At 34.2% G+C, this 20,228-nt stretch overlaps 1 protein-coding gene across 6 annotated transcripts in view; it reads left to right on the top strand.

Annotated features, from left to right (window-relative positions):
• FANCL (FA complementation group L) overlaps positions 1–20,228 on the top strand; it is a 307,120-nt gene that overhangs the window by 281,991 nt on the left and 4,901 nt on the right. For all 6 annotated transcript variants that reach the window (XM_059187733.1, XM_059187732.1, XM_059187731.1 and 3 more), the window contains 4 exons: positions 12,382–12,532; positions 18,767–18,850; positions 19,356–19,401; positions 19,476–19,557. In XM_059187733.1, coding sequence (XP_059043716.1) covers positions 12,382–12,532; positions 18,767–18,850; positions 19,356–19,401; positions 19,476–19,557 — 363 coding nt within the window. The remainder of the gene's footprint in view (positions 1–12,381; positions 12,533–18,766; positions 18,851–19,355; positions 19,402–19,475; positions 19,558–20,228) is intronic.

The following is a 20,228-nucleotide window of genomic DNA, read 5'->3' as shown; positions in this document are numbered from 1 at the left end:
GCACCATCTGTCACCATACAACAACATTTAATACCATTGACTATGTTCCCTATGCTGTACCCTTTATCACCATGACTTAGTCATGCCATAACCGGAATTCTGCATCTCCTGCTCTTCCCTCGTTTGTCCGTCTCCCCACTTCCCTGCCCCTGGCATCCATCAGATGTTCTCTGTATGGATCTGTTTGTGGTTTTTGTTTATTTTTTGTTTTGTGTTTTAGATTCTACATATAAGTAAAATCATACAATATTTGTTTTTCAGTTCTTGATCCAGATAGTTTGTGGAATGTGGTTACAAGCTGATTGTTTATAAGTTGAAGGTAAAACTTTTTTCCATAGGTCTAATTTTATAGAACTTGTTAATTTTTTTTAAATTTATTGTATGATCCCCCCAAATCCCAAAATTAAAATTCTGTTTAAACATTAAAAAATGGTCAAATTAAGATATAAATGTTAAGGATGCCTTTTTCCTCGTAAACTGGACTGCTCGAATCTTTTTCTTTTACTGAAGTATAATTAACATACAATGTTTTTAGTTTCAGGTGTACAAATTGATTCAACACTTCTGTACATTGCCCAGTGTTTACTATGAGTATAGTCACCATCTGTCGACATATATTATTACTACAGTACTATTGACTGTAATCCCTATGCTATACTGTTCGTCTCCACGACTTATTTTATAATTGAAGTTTGGCTTAAATCTCTGTTTAACCTCCCCCACCCTTAAAACGACCAGTTTGTTTTTTTGTTTTTTTAAATTGACATCATAATTTACTTGTCTTTCTCTGTCTGGTTCATTTAACTTAATACCCTCCAGGTCAATCCATGTTGTTATAAATGTCAAGATTTCATCCCTTTTATGGCTGCATAGTATTCCGTTGTGTATATGTGGACACTTAGATTGCTTTCATATCATGGATTCTGTACATAACAGTGCAATCAACAGGCGGGTGCACACACCTTTTCAAATTAATGTTTTTATATTCTTTGGGTAAGTATCCAATAGTGGAATTACAGAGTCATATGATATTTCTATTTTTAATTTTTTGAGGAGCTACCATACTGTTTTCCTCCGCAGTAGCTACGCTAGTTTGCATTCCGACCAGTAGTGATTTTTCCCCCCTCTGCATCTTCGCCAACACTTGTTATTTCTTGTTTTTTGATTCTGGTCATTCTGACAGGTGTAGGCTGATATCTCTTTGTGGTTTTGATTTGCACTTCCCTGATGATTAGTGATGTTGAGCATCTTTTGATGTGTTTGTTTGCCATCTGTTTGTCTTCTAGAGAAAACTGTCTATTCAGGTCCTCTGCCTTTTTTTTTTTTTTTTTTTAAACGAGAAAGGGATGTAGGAGTGCAGAGGCAGGGGGAGAGAGAGAATCTTCAGCAGGCTCCACACCTAGCACAGAGCCTCATGTGCGGCTTGATATCACAATCCTGAGATGATGACCTGAGCTAAATCAAGAGTCAGATGATTTACCAACTGAGCTACCCAGGTACACCCCTTGCCCATTTTTTATTTGAATATTTGTTTTTTTTTGGTCTTCACTTGTGTAAGTTCTTTATATATTTTGGATATTAACTTCTTAACAAATATATCATTTATCAGTTTCCTTTTCATTTTGTTGATGGTTTCTTTCACAGCAAAAGCTTTTTCTTTGGTGTCATCCCAGTAGTTTGTTTTTGTTTTTCTTGCCTGAGGTGATACATTCAGAAAAATGTTACTAAGGCTGCTATCAAAGAGATTACTACCTGTTGTTTCTTCTAGGATTTTTGTGGTTTCAGGTCTCATTTGGGTCTTTAATCCAATATGAATTTATTTTTGAGTATGGTGTAAGAAAGTGGTCCAGTTTAATTGTTTTGCATGGAGCTGTCCAGTCTCCCCAGCATAATTTATTAAAAATACTTTCTTTTCCCTATTATTTATTCCTGCCTTCTTCATCATAGATTAATTGACCTTATAAGCGTGGGTTTATTTCTCTTTAGTCTTTCCATTGATCTATGTATCTATTTTTGTGCCAGGTCTTTCATCTTTTTTTTTTTTTTTTAGATTTTATTTATTTGACAGAGATCACAAGTAGGCAGAGAGGCAGGCAGAGAAAGAGGGGGAGGCAGGCTCCCTGCTGAGCAGAGAGCCCAGTATGGGGCTCGATCCCAGGACACTGGATCATGACCTAAACTGAAGGGAGAGGCTTTAACCCACTGAGCCACCCAGGTGCCCTGGTCTTTGACCTTCTTAAGTTTTTTCCCAAGTATTTAATTTTTTGGGGTGTAATTGTAAATGTTATTGTTTTCTTAATCTCTGCTTCTGCTACTCAGTATATAGAAATGCAAGAGATTTCTGTAATACTAATTTTGTATCCTGCAACTCTCCTGAATTCATTGATCAGTTCTAATAGTTTTTTGGTGGAGCCTTTAAGGTGTTCTATATGGAGTTTTATGTCATCTGCAAAGAGTGACAGTTTACTTTATCCTTAATATTTTGGATGATGTTTATTTCTTTTTCCTGTCTCATTCCTATAGTTCGGACTTCCAGTACTATATTGAATAAAAGTGGTAGGAGTGGACATCCTTACCTTGTTTCTGATCTTAGGTGAAGAGCTCTGTTTTTCACCATTGAGTATGGTGCTATTTGTCAGTTTGTCATATATGGCCTTCATTGTGTTGAGATACATTTCCTTTCAAACCACTTCATTGAGAGATTTTATCATAAAAGTATGTTGTATTTTGTCAAATGCTTTTTTGCATCTTACTGTGGTATTCATACCATTTTTATCCTTTCTGTTAATGTGAAATTAATGTGAAATATCATATTGGTGAGTATTGAACCAATCCTTCTTGATCGTGCTGAATGATTTTTTTTAATGTGTTGAATTTTTTTAAAGTATTTTTATATCTTTGTTCATCAGAGATACTGGCCTGTGGTTTCTTCTTTTTGTAGTGTCTTTGTCTGATTTTGGTATCAGGGTAATGCTGGCCTTATAGAATGAATTCAGAAGTTTTCCCTCTTTTTTTTTTTTTTTTTTTTTTTTTTTTTAATATAGTTTGGGAAGAACGTGTATTGAGTCTTCTTTAAATGTTTGGTAGCATTTACATGTCCTGAATTTTGTTTGTTGTTGTTTTTTTTTTGTTGTTGTTGCTGATTCAGTTTTATTAGTAGTAATTGGTCAGTTCAAATTTTCTCTTCATGATTCAGTTTTGGAAGATTGTGTTTCTAGGATTTATCCATTTCTCCTAGGTTGTCTAATTTGTTGGCGTATAATTTTTCATAATCTCATAATCCTCTGTATTTTTGTAAGGTCAGGTATTTCTCATTTTAATTATATTAGTCCTATCTTTGTTGATGAGTCTGGCTAAGACTTTATCAATTTTGTTTGTTTTCAAGGAGTTTGTTCCTGGTTTTAGTGATCTTTTCTATTTTTCAAATCTCAATTTTGTTCCTTCCTGCTCTGATATTTATCATTCCTCTTCCTCTGACTTTGGGCATTGTTTTTTTGGGTCTAGCCCTTCTAGGTGTAAGGTTAAGTTGTTTGAGATTTGCTTTTTTTTTTTAAGTAGTCCTGTATTGCTATAAGCTTCCCTTTTAGAACACCTTTTGTTGTATTCCAGAGATTTTGAACCATTGTGTTGTCATTTTTCTCCATTTTTAAAATTTTTCTGTGATTTTTACTTGACTGATTCATTGTTGAGTAGCATGTTATTTAGCATCTATGTATAATGTACTTTCCAGACTTTTGTCATAATTGATTTCTACTTTCCTACTGTAGTGGTTAGGAAAGATGCTTGATAAAATTCTTGAGGCTTTTTGTAGCCTAACATCTGATCTCTTCTGGAGGGTGTTCTGTGTGCACTTGAATAGACTTTGAAGAAGACTCTATATATTTTTTTACCTAAACCTAATGGGAGGAGGCTAAGCAGTTAGTTACAATTTAAAGCCAAGGTAGGGAGAATTGATATCTTCTTACCAAAAGGCTCCAGGCAAGAGGGGAAAGGATGGAAATGTCCCATGGGATGGGCTTTGTGTGAGACAGTTTTAGGTACATTCTTGAATTTACTCCTCCATCCTTAGGATGGTGGCACATCATGCCCATGTTACAGTCAGGGAAAGTGAGGTCCTGAGAAGTTAAACTTTGAGTTAGAGCTGAGATTTGAACCAAGTCTGCTGGCTCTTCTATCAATACTCTTTTTCCTCTAGCCACCACCCTTTACCATGTGCAATCACTCCTACCAATATCTGTATTGAATTTGCAGAGGGTCTGCCTTTGTGTTCCCAGTCCAGGTTACAATGCGGGGTGGGGGGGGGATGGGGGTCATGAAATCAATGCCAGGAAAGTGCAGTCTAAGGCCACCCAGCAGCTCCCATGGATTGCTGAGAGCCAGCAGCCACCCATGAACAGCTCTGGAGAAAGAGGTGAGGTCCTTGCTGGCATTCTTTTCCTCACCACAGAATGGTTGGCAGTGCCTGTGTCTCTTACCTGTTTCTTTCTTTCCCAATGCCCTCTCAAGTTTGGTTCTTTCTTTCCTCAATTATCCACTTCCTCCCCACCCTCCCCAGTCTCTTCCTTCAGAATAATTTGTATGAGCACCTGTATACATTGCTTTTCATTTCCTTTCAACATTGGCTCTACTTCCATTTTTGCCCTCTGCACCCCACCATTCTTGATTTCGTCAGAATAGGCAACATAAGCAATTACCTGCCACAAATATATTTGGAACCTCCCCTCAATGACCAAGTCCTTCCTCATCCCACAGTGAAGTCTAGTGATAATAAAGTTGAGAGAGAGACATTTGGACATCGGCATACAAATTTTCTAAAGATTATACCCCAGGCATTATTTAGGTCAGTTTTTATTTTAAGGACTGGGTGTTATGCTTTCTGTACTTTTTTTTTTTTTTTTTTTTTTTGTCACCCACATTATTTATCTTGGAGTTGCCAGGTGCTTAACCAACGTCTTGGGAGGATAGCATCTCTTCAGCTCCTGCTAAGTGTCAGCAGGTAGGGAGGTAATACACTTTATAATCAGGTAGAATTGGGTATGAAGAAGCTAGATCCATCATTCACTGGCTCTGAGAGATAGAGCAAACTACTTTAAAAAAAAAAAAAAAGAACGAGTGTTTTTGCTGTTTCTGAATGCAAAATTATGTATATGAAGTGTTCAAGTCCTCAACTTGTATTACTGTCAGTTTCTCCTTTCTTGGCTATTAATGATTGCTTTGTGTTTTTAGGTGCTCCTTTGTTGGGTACATAAATATGTACAGCTGGATTCTTATCTTTGTCATTATGTAGTATTCATCTTTGTCTCGTGCTACATGAATTGTTTAAATCTTTTAGAAATACGATCCTGTAACTTTTGGACTACAACAGGGATGGCTATTCATTGTTCTACTAGTCTTTCTTAACTTTTTCTGCACGTTAGAATCCTTTGGGGAGCTTTTAGACGTACCAAAGCCAAGGCCACGTTGAACCAAGGTTAATTAAAAAGGAAAGGCTGACAATGGAATCTAGATATTAGTGTTGAAGTTCCTTAGGTGATTGCAATATAATTTTTATTGTAGAGAAAGTTACAGGTATTGATACTATTTGTTGTTATCTGAATCTGTTGAAGGAAATGCTAGATGTTACTTCAAGAATATAAAGATGTATTTTTTTCACCTAAACTTATGATTTTTCTGGTTAAGAATATCTGTTACAGACTTTTCAAAGATTATAACTTGCCTTATACAGTGAGCTTTTTTCTAGGAAATATTCCTGTTTTGTTCTGGGAGAGGTTGTTAATTATTTTAAATGTATAGGTCTAAAGAATTAAAAGTCAGTTACTGAATATTTGAAAAAAAATGAAAGATTAGTCTATAACCCAACTCAACTAATTGAATTCAATTTCTGTTACAATAAATAGCTCACACTTAAGTTCTATAATTTGCCTTCCCCCAGTATTTTATTAAAACTTTTCAAAGGTACAGGAACATTGAAAAAGTTTATCCTGAATTCTCATGTACCTACCACCTAGATTTTAGAGTTTACATTTATGGTTCTTATTTCATCACCTGTCTTTCCATTTGTGCATTTCTCCATCCTTAAGTTGATTTGAGTTTTGGTGCCTTTCAAAGTAATTTGCTGGTGTCCAAAGATCTTTCCCCCAAATACTTCAGCGTATCTACCTTTACAAAAGTTTAGTTCTTTGTAAAATATGGGAACCGTGAAACACCTAAATTCCAGTGTGCATAACATAAATATCTGTAAATGAATATACTCATTCATGCAGTCTATTTTCAGGATACAGAGTATTACCATTATCTAGTTCTTTTATCTCCTACTAGTAATCCCTGTTGTTGTTTTTATTTTTTATTTTAACTAGGCCTTATTTTTACCTGTTTCAAACTTCTATCATCTTTTGGAGATAGCCTCATTTCACCCAGTATATATGTATTTTTTTATTAACATATGTATTATTTGCCCCAGAGGTACAGGTTTGTGAATCATCAGTCTTATACAATTCACAGGACTCACCATAGCACATACCCTCCTTGATGTCCATAAGCCAGCCACCCTGTCCCTTCCTCCCAGCCCCCAGCAACCCTCAGTTTGTTTCATGAGGTTAAGAGTCTCTTATGGTTTGTCTCCCTCCTGATTCCATCTTGTTTCATTTTTTTCTTCACTTCCCTCCATGACCCCCTGCCCTACCTCTCAAATTCCTCATGTCAGAGAGATCATATGATAAATGTCTTTCTCTGGTTGACTTATTTCACTCAGCATAATACCCTCTAGTTCCATCCATGTCATTGCAGACAGCAAGATTTCATTTCTTTTAATGGCTGCATAGTATTCCATTGTGTATATATACCACATCTTCTTTATCCATTCATCTGTTGGTGGGCATCTAGGTTCTTTCCATAGTTTGGCTATTGTGGATATTGTTGCTATAAACATTCATCACCCAGCATATTTTTAAAATTCTCCATGTTGTGACATGTATCAGTGGTTTGTTCTTTTTATTCCTGAGTGGTAGTCCATTACATGAATATACTTGAATTTGTTTATTCTAACTTTTATTAAATGACATTTGGACTTATACTAATTTTCGGCTGTTTGAATAAAACTGATACAAACATTCTTATATAAGTCTTTCTATGGACAAATCTTTTCACCTCTATTGGAGTGGAATTGCTAGGTCATAAGATAGGAGTATATTTAGTTTAATTTAAAGAAGGTGTTAGGTCTTTTCAAAAGTGTTGTGCCATTTTACATGCTTACCAGCAGCATAGGAGAGTTAAGATTGTTTTACAGCTTTGCCTACATTTTATATTTTATTTTAGTATTACTTTTTAATGTCAGTATTCTTTTTTCCTGAATTTTGCTTTATTTGATTAATTTTTAAAAAAATTTTTTTAAAGGTTTTATTTATTTATTTGACAGAGAGAGAGAGAGAGAGACAGAGATCACAAGTAGGCAGAGAGGCAGGCAGAGGCAGAGAGAGAAGCAGGCTTCCCGCTGAGCAAGGAGCCCGATGTGGGGCTCGATCCCAGGATCCTGATTATGACCTGAGCTGAAGGCAGCAGCTTAACCCACTGAGCCACCCAGGCACCCCTATTTGATTCATTTTTAAATTCATTTTGCACATTGTAAATTTGCTCTGCTACATCCCCTCCCCCCCCCCCAAATCTTAAAAAAGTAGCTTTGGTGAGATGTGAAACTCCTTACATTAAAAAAATGGGAACTTGGCAATTTTTATTTTTGAAAAAATTTTTTAGAAAACTTTTCTTCTTGTAAAATATTTAGCTTTGATATTAATTTTGGCCATATAGTGTACATTCCTTTTGCATTTATGATTATATATGTAGAATTTTGCATTGTTTGAAACTACATTTAGAAATGGGCTTTTGTTTTCCAGTTTCAGTAGGAAAGTTAGTTCAAAATAAGAGTTTGTGAATGATTTATTGGATAAAATGAGCAGTTGGGAAAAAACCCGTTTTTCAGATAGCTTACCGATACATTAGTTTTGATGTCTACCTCCTAAGTTCATTGAAATTCCCAAGAGAAATGTTTCTGTGTCTCAGTATTCACCTTTTTTGGACTCTGTCTAGAACATAAAAATAATAACGTATCCACTTCACATGACTGTGTAGTAAAATATGATGATGACTTATTTTTATTATTTGTTCAAAATGTAGAGTTAGTTTTAAGTGGAGCTATGTTTAGGATTTCATTTACAGTCAGGCACACCAGAAATGGACATTGTGTTTTGGCATACTTCCTTTCAAATGAAAGATGCCACTGTGAAAAAACATTTTGTGACTTTTTGGTTTTTTTGTTTAGTTTTTCCATGGCTCAACAATGAAATAGGTAATTGTAGATTTCTATACAGATATAGGTATAAGTGGAGAAAAAGAGACATTATTGTGCTGATTTTGAAAAAGAATAGTCTCTTCAACAAATAGTATTGGGAAGTAGGCTATCCACAACAAAAAAAGAAATTGAACCCTTACCTTGCATTGTACACAAAAATAAAAATGAATTAATGACTTAAATAGTAAGACCTGCAACTAAAAACTACTACAAATACAAAGCAGGGGGGAATACTTCCTGATCTTAGTCTCACTAATGATCTCTTGATTGACACCAGAAGCACAGGCAACAAAGCAAAAATAGACACAGTCATCAGCTTGTACATGTTAAATATGTACAGTTCTTGTGTATCATTCATATCTCAATAAAGTTATTAATAAATCAACATACTGTCCAGTAATTGTATTGTTGTGTATGTATCTGAAGATTTCTCTAGAGAAAGGAATGACATCAGTGTGGAGCAATAGGAATGTGATACATCTGTTAGCCATGTGGAGATCATCTATATAGTGATAGCTGAGCAGTTCTGGAGTTCTCTATCTGGCCTAAAGAAATTTGGGAATCATAGAAATTTGAGATTGTAGTTAGAGAAGATCCTTACTGAAGCTTGGGAAGTATTTGTTTACTCTGTGTAAACATAACTATGGATGTATATTAAACAATGTTAATTGCAAGCCATGATAAAGAACTGTGGTTTTAATCAGTAACATAAAACAATTTGCAAGCTACCTGTTAACTAATAGTAGCCTTAAGAAATAAAATGATGAAGCTCATAAATAATTAGTTTTATGTCAGGTAGTTGACTTCAGTTTACTTAAATCTTGGAATTTGTGTTGCTGTCATTAAGTGGTGGTATAACAAAGAAAAAATACCACTTTGAGAAGAACTGCATTTACATTGTTGTAAGCCAGGAAGTTACACTTTCAGGTTTGCAGAACACAAATATCAACCTAATTGCAATATAAATAATTGGCTTGAGGGGACTATGACTAGAGAGGAAAACATCCAGTTAGAAGGTGTTTTGAATGGTTTTCGGAGGCAGACTCATAAGTTCAGTTTACATTTTAGGTAGGGTATGCTGCGGTAAGTCAGTGATGGTATGTCTGGATGTGGAAACAAGAGCGAGGGGGTTATTTTAATAGTAAATAGTAATACTAGGGTAAATAGAGTTACCAAGAAATATGTTAAAATGAAATTTAAAAAAGGTCTTTAGTTATTGAATGTATTAGCTGTAAAAAGAAATCACAGCTGATTTCTTGTTTGGTTATCTAAAGAACAGTGGCATGTTTAATAACAAAACAAAACTTGGGAGTTTGGTTTCTGATTTGTTTGGCATCTAAATTTGTAGATAAGTATGGCATAACAAAAGAGAACAAGTATTCTACCTTCAAGATTTTATTCCTACACTTAACCTACCTCACACACCCCCTACCCACGGGCCCCTGTTTATTGAAGGTTGCAGAGTTGAATTGGCTTTGTGAAACTGAGCCATGACTTCATCTAGGTGTGCCTTAAGCATGTGTAAGTACAAAGTATACCTTTAAGGAAGTACTTCCTTTTCACGATACTCAGGGTATACTGCATTGCTGACTTGTATCAGTTATTTGGGATAAATACATTTGTAATATTATTTTCAGTGACTTTTTAAAAATATGTTTTGCTTCTTTGAAACAGTAAGATCCTTAAATGTTCTCTTTTTTTTTTTTTTTTTTTAAGATTTTATTTATTTACTTGACAAAAGATCACAAGTAGGCAGAGAGGCAGAGAGAAAGGGAAGCAGGCTAGCCGCTGAGTAGAGCGCCCGATGCGGTGCTCAATCCCAGGACCCTGAGATCATGACCTGAGCCCAAGGCAGAGACTTAACCCACTGAGCCACCCAGGCGCCCGGATCCTTAATTGTTCTTTTTAAACTTTTAGTTTTGTTTTTAGTATAACATATTTAATAAATAGTGGTGACCATTAAAATACTACTTTATAAGAAACTGTTGACTTTGAAAGTAATGATGAATTGATTTTTAAAATCAGGAATGGTAGAGGCACCTGGTGGCTCAGTTGGTTAAGCATCTGCTTTTAGTTTGGATCATGATCCAAGGGTCTTAGGATCAAGCCTCCTTCTCCCTCTCACCCCCCCCCCCCCACCAATAGTGCTCTCTCTTCCTCTCAAATACATAAACAAAATCCTTTTTCTTTCTTTCTTTTTTTTTTTTTTTTTTAATTTATATATTTGACAGAGATCACAAGTAGTCAGAGAGGCAGGCAGAGAGAGAGGAGGAAGCTGGCTCTCTGTTGAGCAGAGAGCCCAATGTGGGGCTCGATCCCAGGACCCTGAGATCATGACCTGAGCCGAAAGCAGAGACTTTAACCCACTGAGCCACACAGGCGCCACCATAAACAAAATCCTTAAAAAAAAAAATGGCTTTAGTTTTAATTATTACTGAAAATGTATTTGTTAATTCCTATGAAAGATTAATGTCTGAAATACAGAATTCAGATGTTGGCTAGAAACTTAACATTAGAAGAAATCTTATTTGTAATTTGTTTGAATTCTCAGAAATATGTAAAACCCAGTCATTGTTTTATTACATATTCGAAAGTTGGAAAGAGTAAATCTTAAAAGTTCTCATCACAAGGGCAGAATTTTTTTTTGGAACTTCAGTGACAGATAACTAGGTTTACTGTGATTGCTTAACAGTATACACAAATAATAAATTGGAGTGTACACGTGAGATTAATATAACGTATGTCGATTTTACCTCAAAAAAAAAAAGTGGAACCTCATGGAATTTACAGATGTCTTCTTAGTAATGAATAGTCTCTATTAAAATCCTTGCTTCTGGATTTATATCAGTATTTGTCAGTACTAGATATTCCACAAGGTGCCTATGTGTGTGAAAAAACATTTTCAGGGTTAATACAAGTACAATTTCATTACAGACATTAACAGATAAACATTTGCAATTGATTTTGATAAAGGGATCACTAAATTTTAGCCCCAATTAAACATTGTTCCCCATCCACATTATTCTCATTAATAGATCTATATTACAAAAAATGTACTCCATTATTATTTGATTTTAATCAATAAAAACCTTGTGGGAAAATATATGTAGAACCTTTTTATACTCTTTGCCTAAATAAGTCTGTAAAGTTAATAATGTTCAAAAGTAATTTAACTGAGGGATATTTGGGTGGTTCAGATAGTTGGGTGTCTGCCTTCAGCTCAGGTCGTGATCCCAGGGTCCTGAGAACAGGTCCGGCATCTGGCTCCTTGCTCAGCAGGCATCTGCTTCTCTCTCTGCCTGCCGCTGACACTGCTTGTGCACACTACTCTTTCTCTCCCCATTCTGACAAATAAATAAAATCTTTAAAAAAATAGTAATTTATGGGGCACCTGGGTGGCTCAGTGGGTTAAAGCCTCTGTCTTTGGCTCAGGTCATGATCCCAGGGTCCTGGGATTCGAGTCCCACATCGAGCTCTCTGCTTGGTGGGGAGCCTGCTTCCCCCTCTCTCTCTGCCTGCCTCTCTGCCTTGTGATCTCAATCTCTCTCTCTCTCTGTGTCAAATAAATAAATAAAATCTTTTTAAAAAATAGTAATTTAATTGAATTACAAATAGCGCTACATTTAACTTGATAACTGCATATTAGATAACTTGATAACTTTCATAGTAAAATTGTATAGAGACTATGCTCAATACATATACAATATAGCCGTTAATAAAGTACATACATGTTGTACTAGTAATTACTGTTCTATAAATGTAGTGCAGAATGCATCATGGTAAAAAATAAATATGGTCTTTAAAAAACAATTTCTGGCAAGATGCACAGTCCCAATGACAAATAGAAAATTCTGTCAATGCTAATGGAGGTGAAGAGAGGTGAAGCAGAGAGAGTTGACTCTTGTTTACTTGAGTAGTTTCAGCTAAAATGAAACAGAGCTTAAAATTTCTAAATTGAATTGTATTTTAAGTGAAAGATTATCTGCTGTTGATAAGAGCATCATGCAACTTATGCAGCTTTTATCTGTCTTTCACAGAGCTCCTTAATAAGCATTTACGGTCAGTTTTTGGCAGCCTTAGAATCACTGAAGGCATTCTGGGACGTTATGGATGAAATCGATGAGAAGACTTGGGTGCTTGAGCCAGAAAAACCTACCCGGAGTGCGACAGCACGCAGAATTGCACTAGGTACAGAAAAAGGATTAAGGAGACTTTGTGTGTGTGCGTTTGTACTTTGTATTAATTAGGAAAATGGGCCCAAACAGGACATTGGATTCTTAGGTGAGACTCTTCTTTTTGCATGAAGTTAACTATTAAAACTTACTGGGATGAACTGTGATTTATTACTATGTATTTGAGTAACTATTTCAGGAGAAAAGGGCAAACACTGAGGTATTTCATTATAAAAGGTGATGATCAATGGAAGTATCATTCAGAGATACTGTTTAATTAGCTTTTAATTAGCACAGAAATAGTGAAACAGATTTTTCAAAACTTACATGACTTAGGGAAAAAATTGTAATAATGAAGTCTTCATCCATGAGACTAGACAAGATTAATATGAACAGATCTGGGAATATTTTCTGACAAAATTTAGAGGATAAAAGAAGCTGAAGTGGGCCATGCCTGCCATTAAAGAATAATCAGAAAGCACAAAATAATAAGCATTTTAGGTATTTTCTTTACTATAAATAACATGATATTAATGAATAAGATGTGATAGAACAGTAAATATCCTTGTAACATTACCATATTCTCTTTATTATAAAATTATTGCTTTATGTATTTTCATTATGAAAAAGCAATATGTCAGTTTTAGAGTTCAACCTCTCAATATTTTAGATGTTTTAAACTATATTTGAGTTCACAGTAAGTAGTGTAGATGATTATAAGATACCTATTTATATCTTTCCTTCTTGTTTTCCTTGAAAGCCCAAATAAATATATTGTTAAAAGGCATATATTTCTAAGGATGTTATGAAATTCTGTTGTGAATCATATCCACATTAGCAGTTTTTGTAGTTTCTCCCCAGGCGTAATAGATTATCTGGGAGAAAAGAAGTAACATGTAATTATGAGAAAAGGAAGGTATCATTGTGCAAGCAGTTCTGCAAGTAGTATTGTTACTCCGTCTAAAAAGTCTAACGGTATTTAATTTGGAATAATTAACAAATTATGGTGTATTTGTGAACAAATAGATATTAAGAATGAAAGCATTTTCTTCAAAGGAGTGTAGTAATTAATTTTCTTCATAGCTCCATTTAAATCATTATTTTGATCAGGTAATGATTAAATATACCTTTTATTATATTTTTCATTGTTCAGCATAGACAACCTGGTTTTTTATTCACTCTCTCTATATTTACTTTTAGCTCTTTTTTTTTTTTTGCCTCAGGCATTGATTTGTCTTTTTAAGACCCAAGTTTTCAGCAAAGTAATTGAAATATATTAAATAATATACCCACTGTTAAGTGAAAGCACTTTCTGGAGCCATTAGTACATGACATTGCTAAAGGCTAATACAGAATTTGTGCTCATGGTAACGAATGTATAAACAAATGAGACTGTAAGTTAACTTAAAATTTTTGTTTTTCTCAGGAATGATTTGTAGTCATTTTGTTTTACTTGATTATCTCCTTTTGTCAGATCTATTGTAATTGTGTTCATATTGTTGCCAACCTTAGCCAAAAGCTAATGTTACACTGTATAAACTTTATCAAGCCATTTTTACTGTAAAAAATCCAAATAGACCTTATAGTTATACTAATGTACCTTTAAGAAATAGTAACATTTCTGAAATTATTACAATATTCCAGTAGGTAGAATTTATAAAGGAATTTACTGCCAAATAGAAATAGATTTTCTTAGATTCCATAAACTAGGTAAGTTGTTTTGTTATTGAATAAACAGTATCTGATTTAATATGAATTGAATCCATTGTTAACTTATAATGGAACAAAAGAACTCAAAATATTTTTTATTTCTGTATTATTTTTTTTAGTTTTTAAATTCCAGGTGACCTACTATGTAATATTAGTTTCAGATGTACCATATAGTGATTTAGTACTTCCATACAATACTGGGTGCTCATCACAAGTGCCCTCCTTAATCCCCATCACCTGTTTAACCCATTCCACCACCTACCTCCCCTCTGGTAACCATCACTTTGCTCTCTATAGTTAAGAGTCTCTTTTCTTGGTTTGCCTCTCTCTTTCTTATCTCCCTATGCTAATTTGTTTTCTGAAATTCCATATATGAGTGAAATCATATGGTATTTATCTCTCTCTGACTGATTTCACTTAGTGTAATTCTTTCTCGCTCCATCCACATAGTGCCACAGCAAGATTTCATTTTTTTTTTTTAATGGCTGGTAATATTCCATTGTATATCTATACCCCTACTTCTTTATCCATTCATCAGTTGATGGACACTTGGGCTGTTTTCATAATTTGGCTATTGTAGATAATGTTGCTATAAACATCAGGGTGCATGTATCCCTTAAAATTAGTATTTTTGTATTCTTTGGGTAAATACCTAGAAGTACAATCGCTGGTTTGTAAGGTAGTTCTGTTTTTAATGTTTTAAGGAACCTCTGTATTGTTTTCCAGAGTGGCTGCACATCCTCACCACCACCTGTTGTTTCTTTTGTTGTTTTTTAGCCATTCTGATAGGTGTGAAGTGCTGTCTCATTGTAGTTTTGATTTCTGTTTCCCTGATGAAGAGTGATGTTGAGCATCTTTTTGTGTCTGTTGGCCATCAGTATGTCTTCTTTGCAAAAATGTCTATTCATATCTTCTGCCCACTTTCAATTGGATTGTTTTTTGGGTATTGAGTTTCACAAGGTCTTTATATATTTTGTATACTAACCCTATATCAGATATATCATTTGCAAATAACTTCTCCCATTCCATACAGTGCTTTTTAGTCTTGTGGATTCATTCTGTTTGCAGAAGCTTTTTATTCTGATAAGGTCTCAATAGTTTATCTTTGCTTTTGTTTCCCTTGTCTCAGAAGATAGTTCTAGAAAGAGGTTGCTATGGCCAGTGTCACAAAGAGATTACTGCCTGTGTTCTCTTCTAGGATTTTTATGGATTAAGGTCCCATACTTAGGTCGTCTTTCAGCCATTTTGAAATTATTTTTGTGTTTGGTGTAAGAAAGTAGTTCAGTTTCATTCTCCTGCATGTTTCTGTCCAGTTTCCCCATCATCATTTCCCATGAGATATACTTTCCTGCTTTGTCAAAGATTAGTTGACCATATAGTTGTAGGTTTATTTCTGGGTATTCTGTTCCATTGATCTAGGTGTCTGTTTTTGTGCCATTACCATACTGTTTTGATCACTGCAGCTTTGTAATATAATTTGAAGTTTGGAATTTTGATGCCTCCAGCTTTGCTTTTCTTTTTCAAGGTTTCTTTGGCTATTCAGGGTCTTTTGTGATTCCATATAAATTTTAGGGTTGTTTATGTTCTGTGAAAAATGTTGGTAGTTTGATAGAGATTGCATTAAATGTGTAGATTGCTTTGGTTAGTATAGCGATTTCATTAAATGTGTAGATTGCTTTGGTTAGTATAGACATTTCGACAATATTTGTTCTTCCTATCCATGAGCATGGGATGTCTTTACATTACTTTGTGTCATCTTCAGTTTTTTTGATCATTGTTTTATAGTTTTCAGAGTGCAGGTCTTTCACCTCTTTGACTAGGTTTATTCCTAGGTATCTTATTTTTGGTGCAGTTGTAAATGGGGTTGAATCCTTTATTTCATTTTCTGCTGATTCATTATTGGTGTATATTAACGGAACAGACTTGTGTATGTTGATTTTGTATCCTTCAACTTTACTGAATCCGTTTATCTGTTCCAGCAGTCTTTTGGTGGAGTCTTCTGGGTTTTCTATATAGATATCATGTGTTCTGCAGAGAATGAAAGTTTGGCTTCTTCCTTGCTGATTTGGATGCCTTTTAATTCTTTTTGTTTTCTGATTGCTGTGGCTAGAATTCACCTGTGAAGCCATCTAGCCATGGACTTTGTTTCCTGGGAGTTTTGGATTACTAATTAAATGTTTTTGCTTGTTATCAGTCTGTACAAGTTTTCTATTTCTTCCTGATCCAGTTTGGTAGTTTTTATGTTTCTAGGAATTTATCCACTTCCAGGTTGTCCCAATTATTTGCCTATAAATTTTCATAATCTCTAATAATTGTATTTCTTTGGTGTTGGTTGTTATTTCTCCTCTTTCATTTGTGATTTTATTTATTTGGGTCCTTTCTGTTTTCTTTTTGACAAGTCTGGCTAGAGCTCTATTAATTTTATTTTCTCAGAGAAACAGCACCTGGTTTCACTGATCTTTTCTATTGTTTTGTTTTGTTTAGTTTATCATTTATTTCTGTCTTAATCTTTATTATTTCTGTCCTTTTGCTGGCTTTAGGCTTCATTTATTGTTGTTTTTCTAGCTCCTTTAAGCTTACGGTTAGGTGGTTGGAGATTTTTCTTGCTTCTTGAGGTAGCCCTGTATTGCCATATATACTTCGGTGTTAAGACCACTTTTGTCGCATCTCCACGGTTTTGGACTGTTGTTATCATTTTCATTTATTTCCATTTATTTAAATTTCTTCCTTTATTTCCTGGTTGACCCCATTCATTGTTGAGTAGCATGTTGTTAAACCTCCATTTATTTGTGGTCTTCCTCAATTTTTCTTAGGTGGGTTGACTTCATTGCATTGACTAAAAAAGGGGGTGGTTTCAGTCTTTTTGTATTTGGTGAGGTCTGTTTTGTGACCTAATATGTGATCTATTCTGTAGAATGTTCCATGTGCTCTTGAAAAGAATGTGTATTCTGCTCTTTTAGGATGGAATATTCTGAATATTTGTTAGGTCCATCTGGTTCAATGTGTCATTCATAGCCATTGTTTCCTTGTTGCTGTTCTGTTGAGATGATCTGTCCATTGATGAAAGTAGGGTGTTAAAGTCTCCTACTATTATTGTTATTATCACTTAGTTCTTTTATGTTTGTTATTGTTTTATATATTTGGGTGCTTCTACTTTGGGTGCATAAATATTTGCAGTTGTTAGATGTTCTTGTTAGATTGTCCGCTTTTTCATCTCTTGTTACAGTCTTGGTTTAAAGTCTAGTTTGTCCATAGTTTAAAATAAAGCTATCCTATGACCAGCAATTGAACTACTAGGTATTTATCCAAAAGATACAAACAGTGATTTGAAGGTGAATATGCACCCCGATGTTTATAGCAGCAGTGTCCGCAATAGCCAAAATATGGAAAGAATCCAGATGTGTCCACAACAGATGAAAGGATAAAGAAGATGTGGTATATATAAATACAGTGGAGTATTAGCCATCAAAAAGTGAAATCTTACCATTTGCAACATTGTGGATGGAACTAGAGGGTATTATGCTAAGTGAAGTCAGTCAGAGAAAGACAGTTATGATTTTACTCATATGTGGAATTTAAGAAACAACAGATGATCATAAAGGAAGGGATAGATGAAATCAGAGAGGGAGACAAACTGTAAGAGACTCTTAATCATAGGAGACAAAAACTAAGGGTTGCTGGAAGGGATGGGGTGAAGGGATGGGATAATTGGGTGATGGGCTTTAAGGAGGGCACCTGGTGTAATGAGCTCTGGGTGTTATATGCAACTGATAAATTACTAAACTCTACCTCTGAAACTAGTAATACATTGTATAATGACTGAATTTAAAGAAAATAAAGTCATTTGTCCAATGTAAGTATGGCTACTCCCTCTTTCTTTTGATACCCATTTGTGTGACAAGTGTTTCTCCACCCCCTCCCTTTCAATCTGCTATCTGTAGGTGTAAAATGAATCTCTTGTAGGCAGCATATAGATGGGTCTTGTGTTTTTTTTTCAATCCATTCTGAAACCCTGTGTCATTAGATTGGAAAATTTAGTCCAGTTACATTGAAAGTGATTATTTTTAGAAAATGTTTTGATAAAACTTCTTAAAAAGTCATAAACATGTTTGTCTTTACCATTTATTGTATTTCTGGTCTTTTAATTTTTGACCGCAGTTCTGCTTTTCAAGAAAGTCATGGAAGTCATTTAGATAACAATTTCCTAATCTTATGATTTCTTTTAATGTTAAAGATCTTTATCACTCTATAGGTAACTTTTTAATGTATAATAGAATTCTGACCAGAATTCTAGTATAAAGTATAGTAACTCAGTGGATTGACTGTGTATTTTGAAACTTTGGGTGGATCCCCAAATCTTTAGTCATAATCATAATTTCAAAATTTATTTCTCTTAGACTGTAAAATACTAATATACTTACACAAAAACTATAAAACATTGGCTAATCATTTGGTATAGTAAGTACCAGATAGATGCCCCTTTATTTTTTGTTTGATGAACTTTTCTACTTCTATAAACTTCAATATTCTTTTATTTTAGGAAATAATGTTTCAATAAATATAGAGGTTGACCCCAGGCATCCTAGTATGCTTCCTGAGTACTGCTTTCTTGGAGCAGATCATGGTATGAGATCTCATATTTAAATGTTTTTAACAGGGTCATAAAATTCTTATCTTGCACTGTTAAGATATTCTGAAATAGTAATTATTGGTAATCATTTTCAATGAAAATATTCTGAACTATGTACTTTTGTGATGTTTAAAAAAATATGATTTGGATTTTCCAGCCAAGTAATTAGGAAATTCTGTATTTAACTATTTATATTTGTAAGTTGTTAAGAGAATAGATTTTAAAAGTTCTCATCAAAAAAATAAAAACTTTGTAATTACAAGTGGTGATATGTTAACTAACCTTTGTAGTGAGTGTATTGCAATAAGTACATATACCTAATCATTATGTTGTACCCCCAAGACTAATACAATGTTATTTGCCAATTATAGCTCAGTAAAAAAAAAAAAAAAAAAAAAAAAAAAAAAAATTCGGTGTTTAATGTCTTTACAAAGTGAGAGCAGCGATGCTAAATTATTAAACTTTTTTTTTTTTTTTTTTTTTTTTTTAATATCTGAAGTGGTAAAACCTCTGGGAATTAAGCTGAGCAGAAACATACATTTGTGGTAGGTATCTCTGCAATACAATTGTTCTTTTTCTAGTTTGCAAATTTAACAACACATTTTTTTTATGCTTTCAGGGATCCAGAAAATAGTCTGTTACAAAACTTGAAAGATGTTTTAGAAATAGATTTTCCAGCTCGTGCTAACCTGGAAAAATCTGTAAGTTTTATCAGTGCTTTGATATTCCAAACAGCATAGCATAATGAAAGTTAAATGTTCTTCTTTTAGACACCAGAGAAAAATGAGGCTGAAAGGGAGGGAGTTGGAAGAATATTATAACAGACTTCTGAACTGCAAGCAACAGTAGCATCAAAGAACTTGTTAACCTTTGATTAGTGGTTTAAGTATACTTTTTTCATGGTCTTCGCAGCAATAACGTGATTAATGACAGACATCTTTATTATTAAAAATAGGGGGAAAGGTCCAAAGTAGCTAATGAGATGTTTGGATATTCTGTTACTATCTACTTATGGATGATTGAAATAAAGTTTTAATTAACTAGATGTTATTTGTGAAAGGTGGCAGTACAGTTTTTAAAAATGAATAGACATTACTATGTTGTAAAAATAATAACCTTAGAATTGATTTTTGATAAAGTAGCTGGGGTTGCAGACGGTTAAAGTGGTAGGGATATTTTTTTAATTCCTTTAGTTACAGAATTTTGAAATTTAGTAATCAAATGTCAGTTCTTCTCTTTCATACTACAGTGGCATTATACTGAAGTACAATATGGAAAAATTATCTAAGCCCAAAATAGAATCTATTTTGAGTATATCTGTGTGCATTACTTACTGGATGAAAAAGGAAGCACTCTTCTTAGCAATAGCTTT

This window comes from Mustela lutreola, chromosome 9, assembly GCF_030435805.1.
Source record: "Mustela lutreola isolate mMusLut2 chromosome 9, mMusLut2.pri, whole genome shotgun sequence".
NCBI classification, from domain to species: domain Eukaryota; kingdom Metazoa; phylum Chordata; class Mammalia; order Carnivora; family Mustelidae; genus Mustela; species Mustela lutreola.
This window is presented reverse-complemented; position numbering and strand designations above follow the sequence as displayed.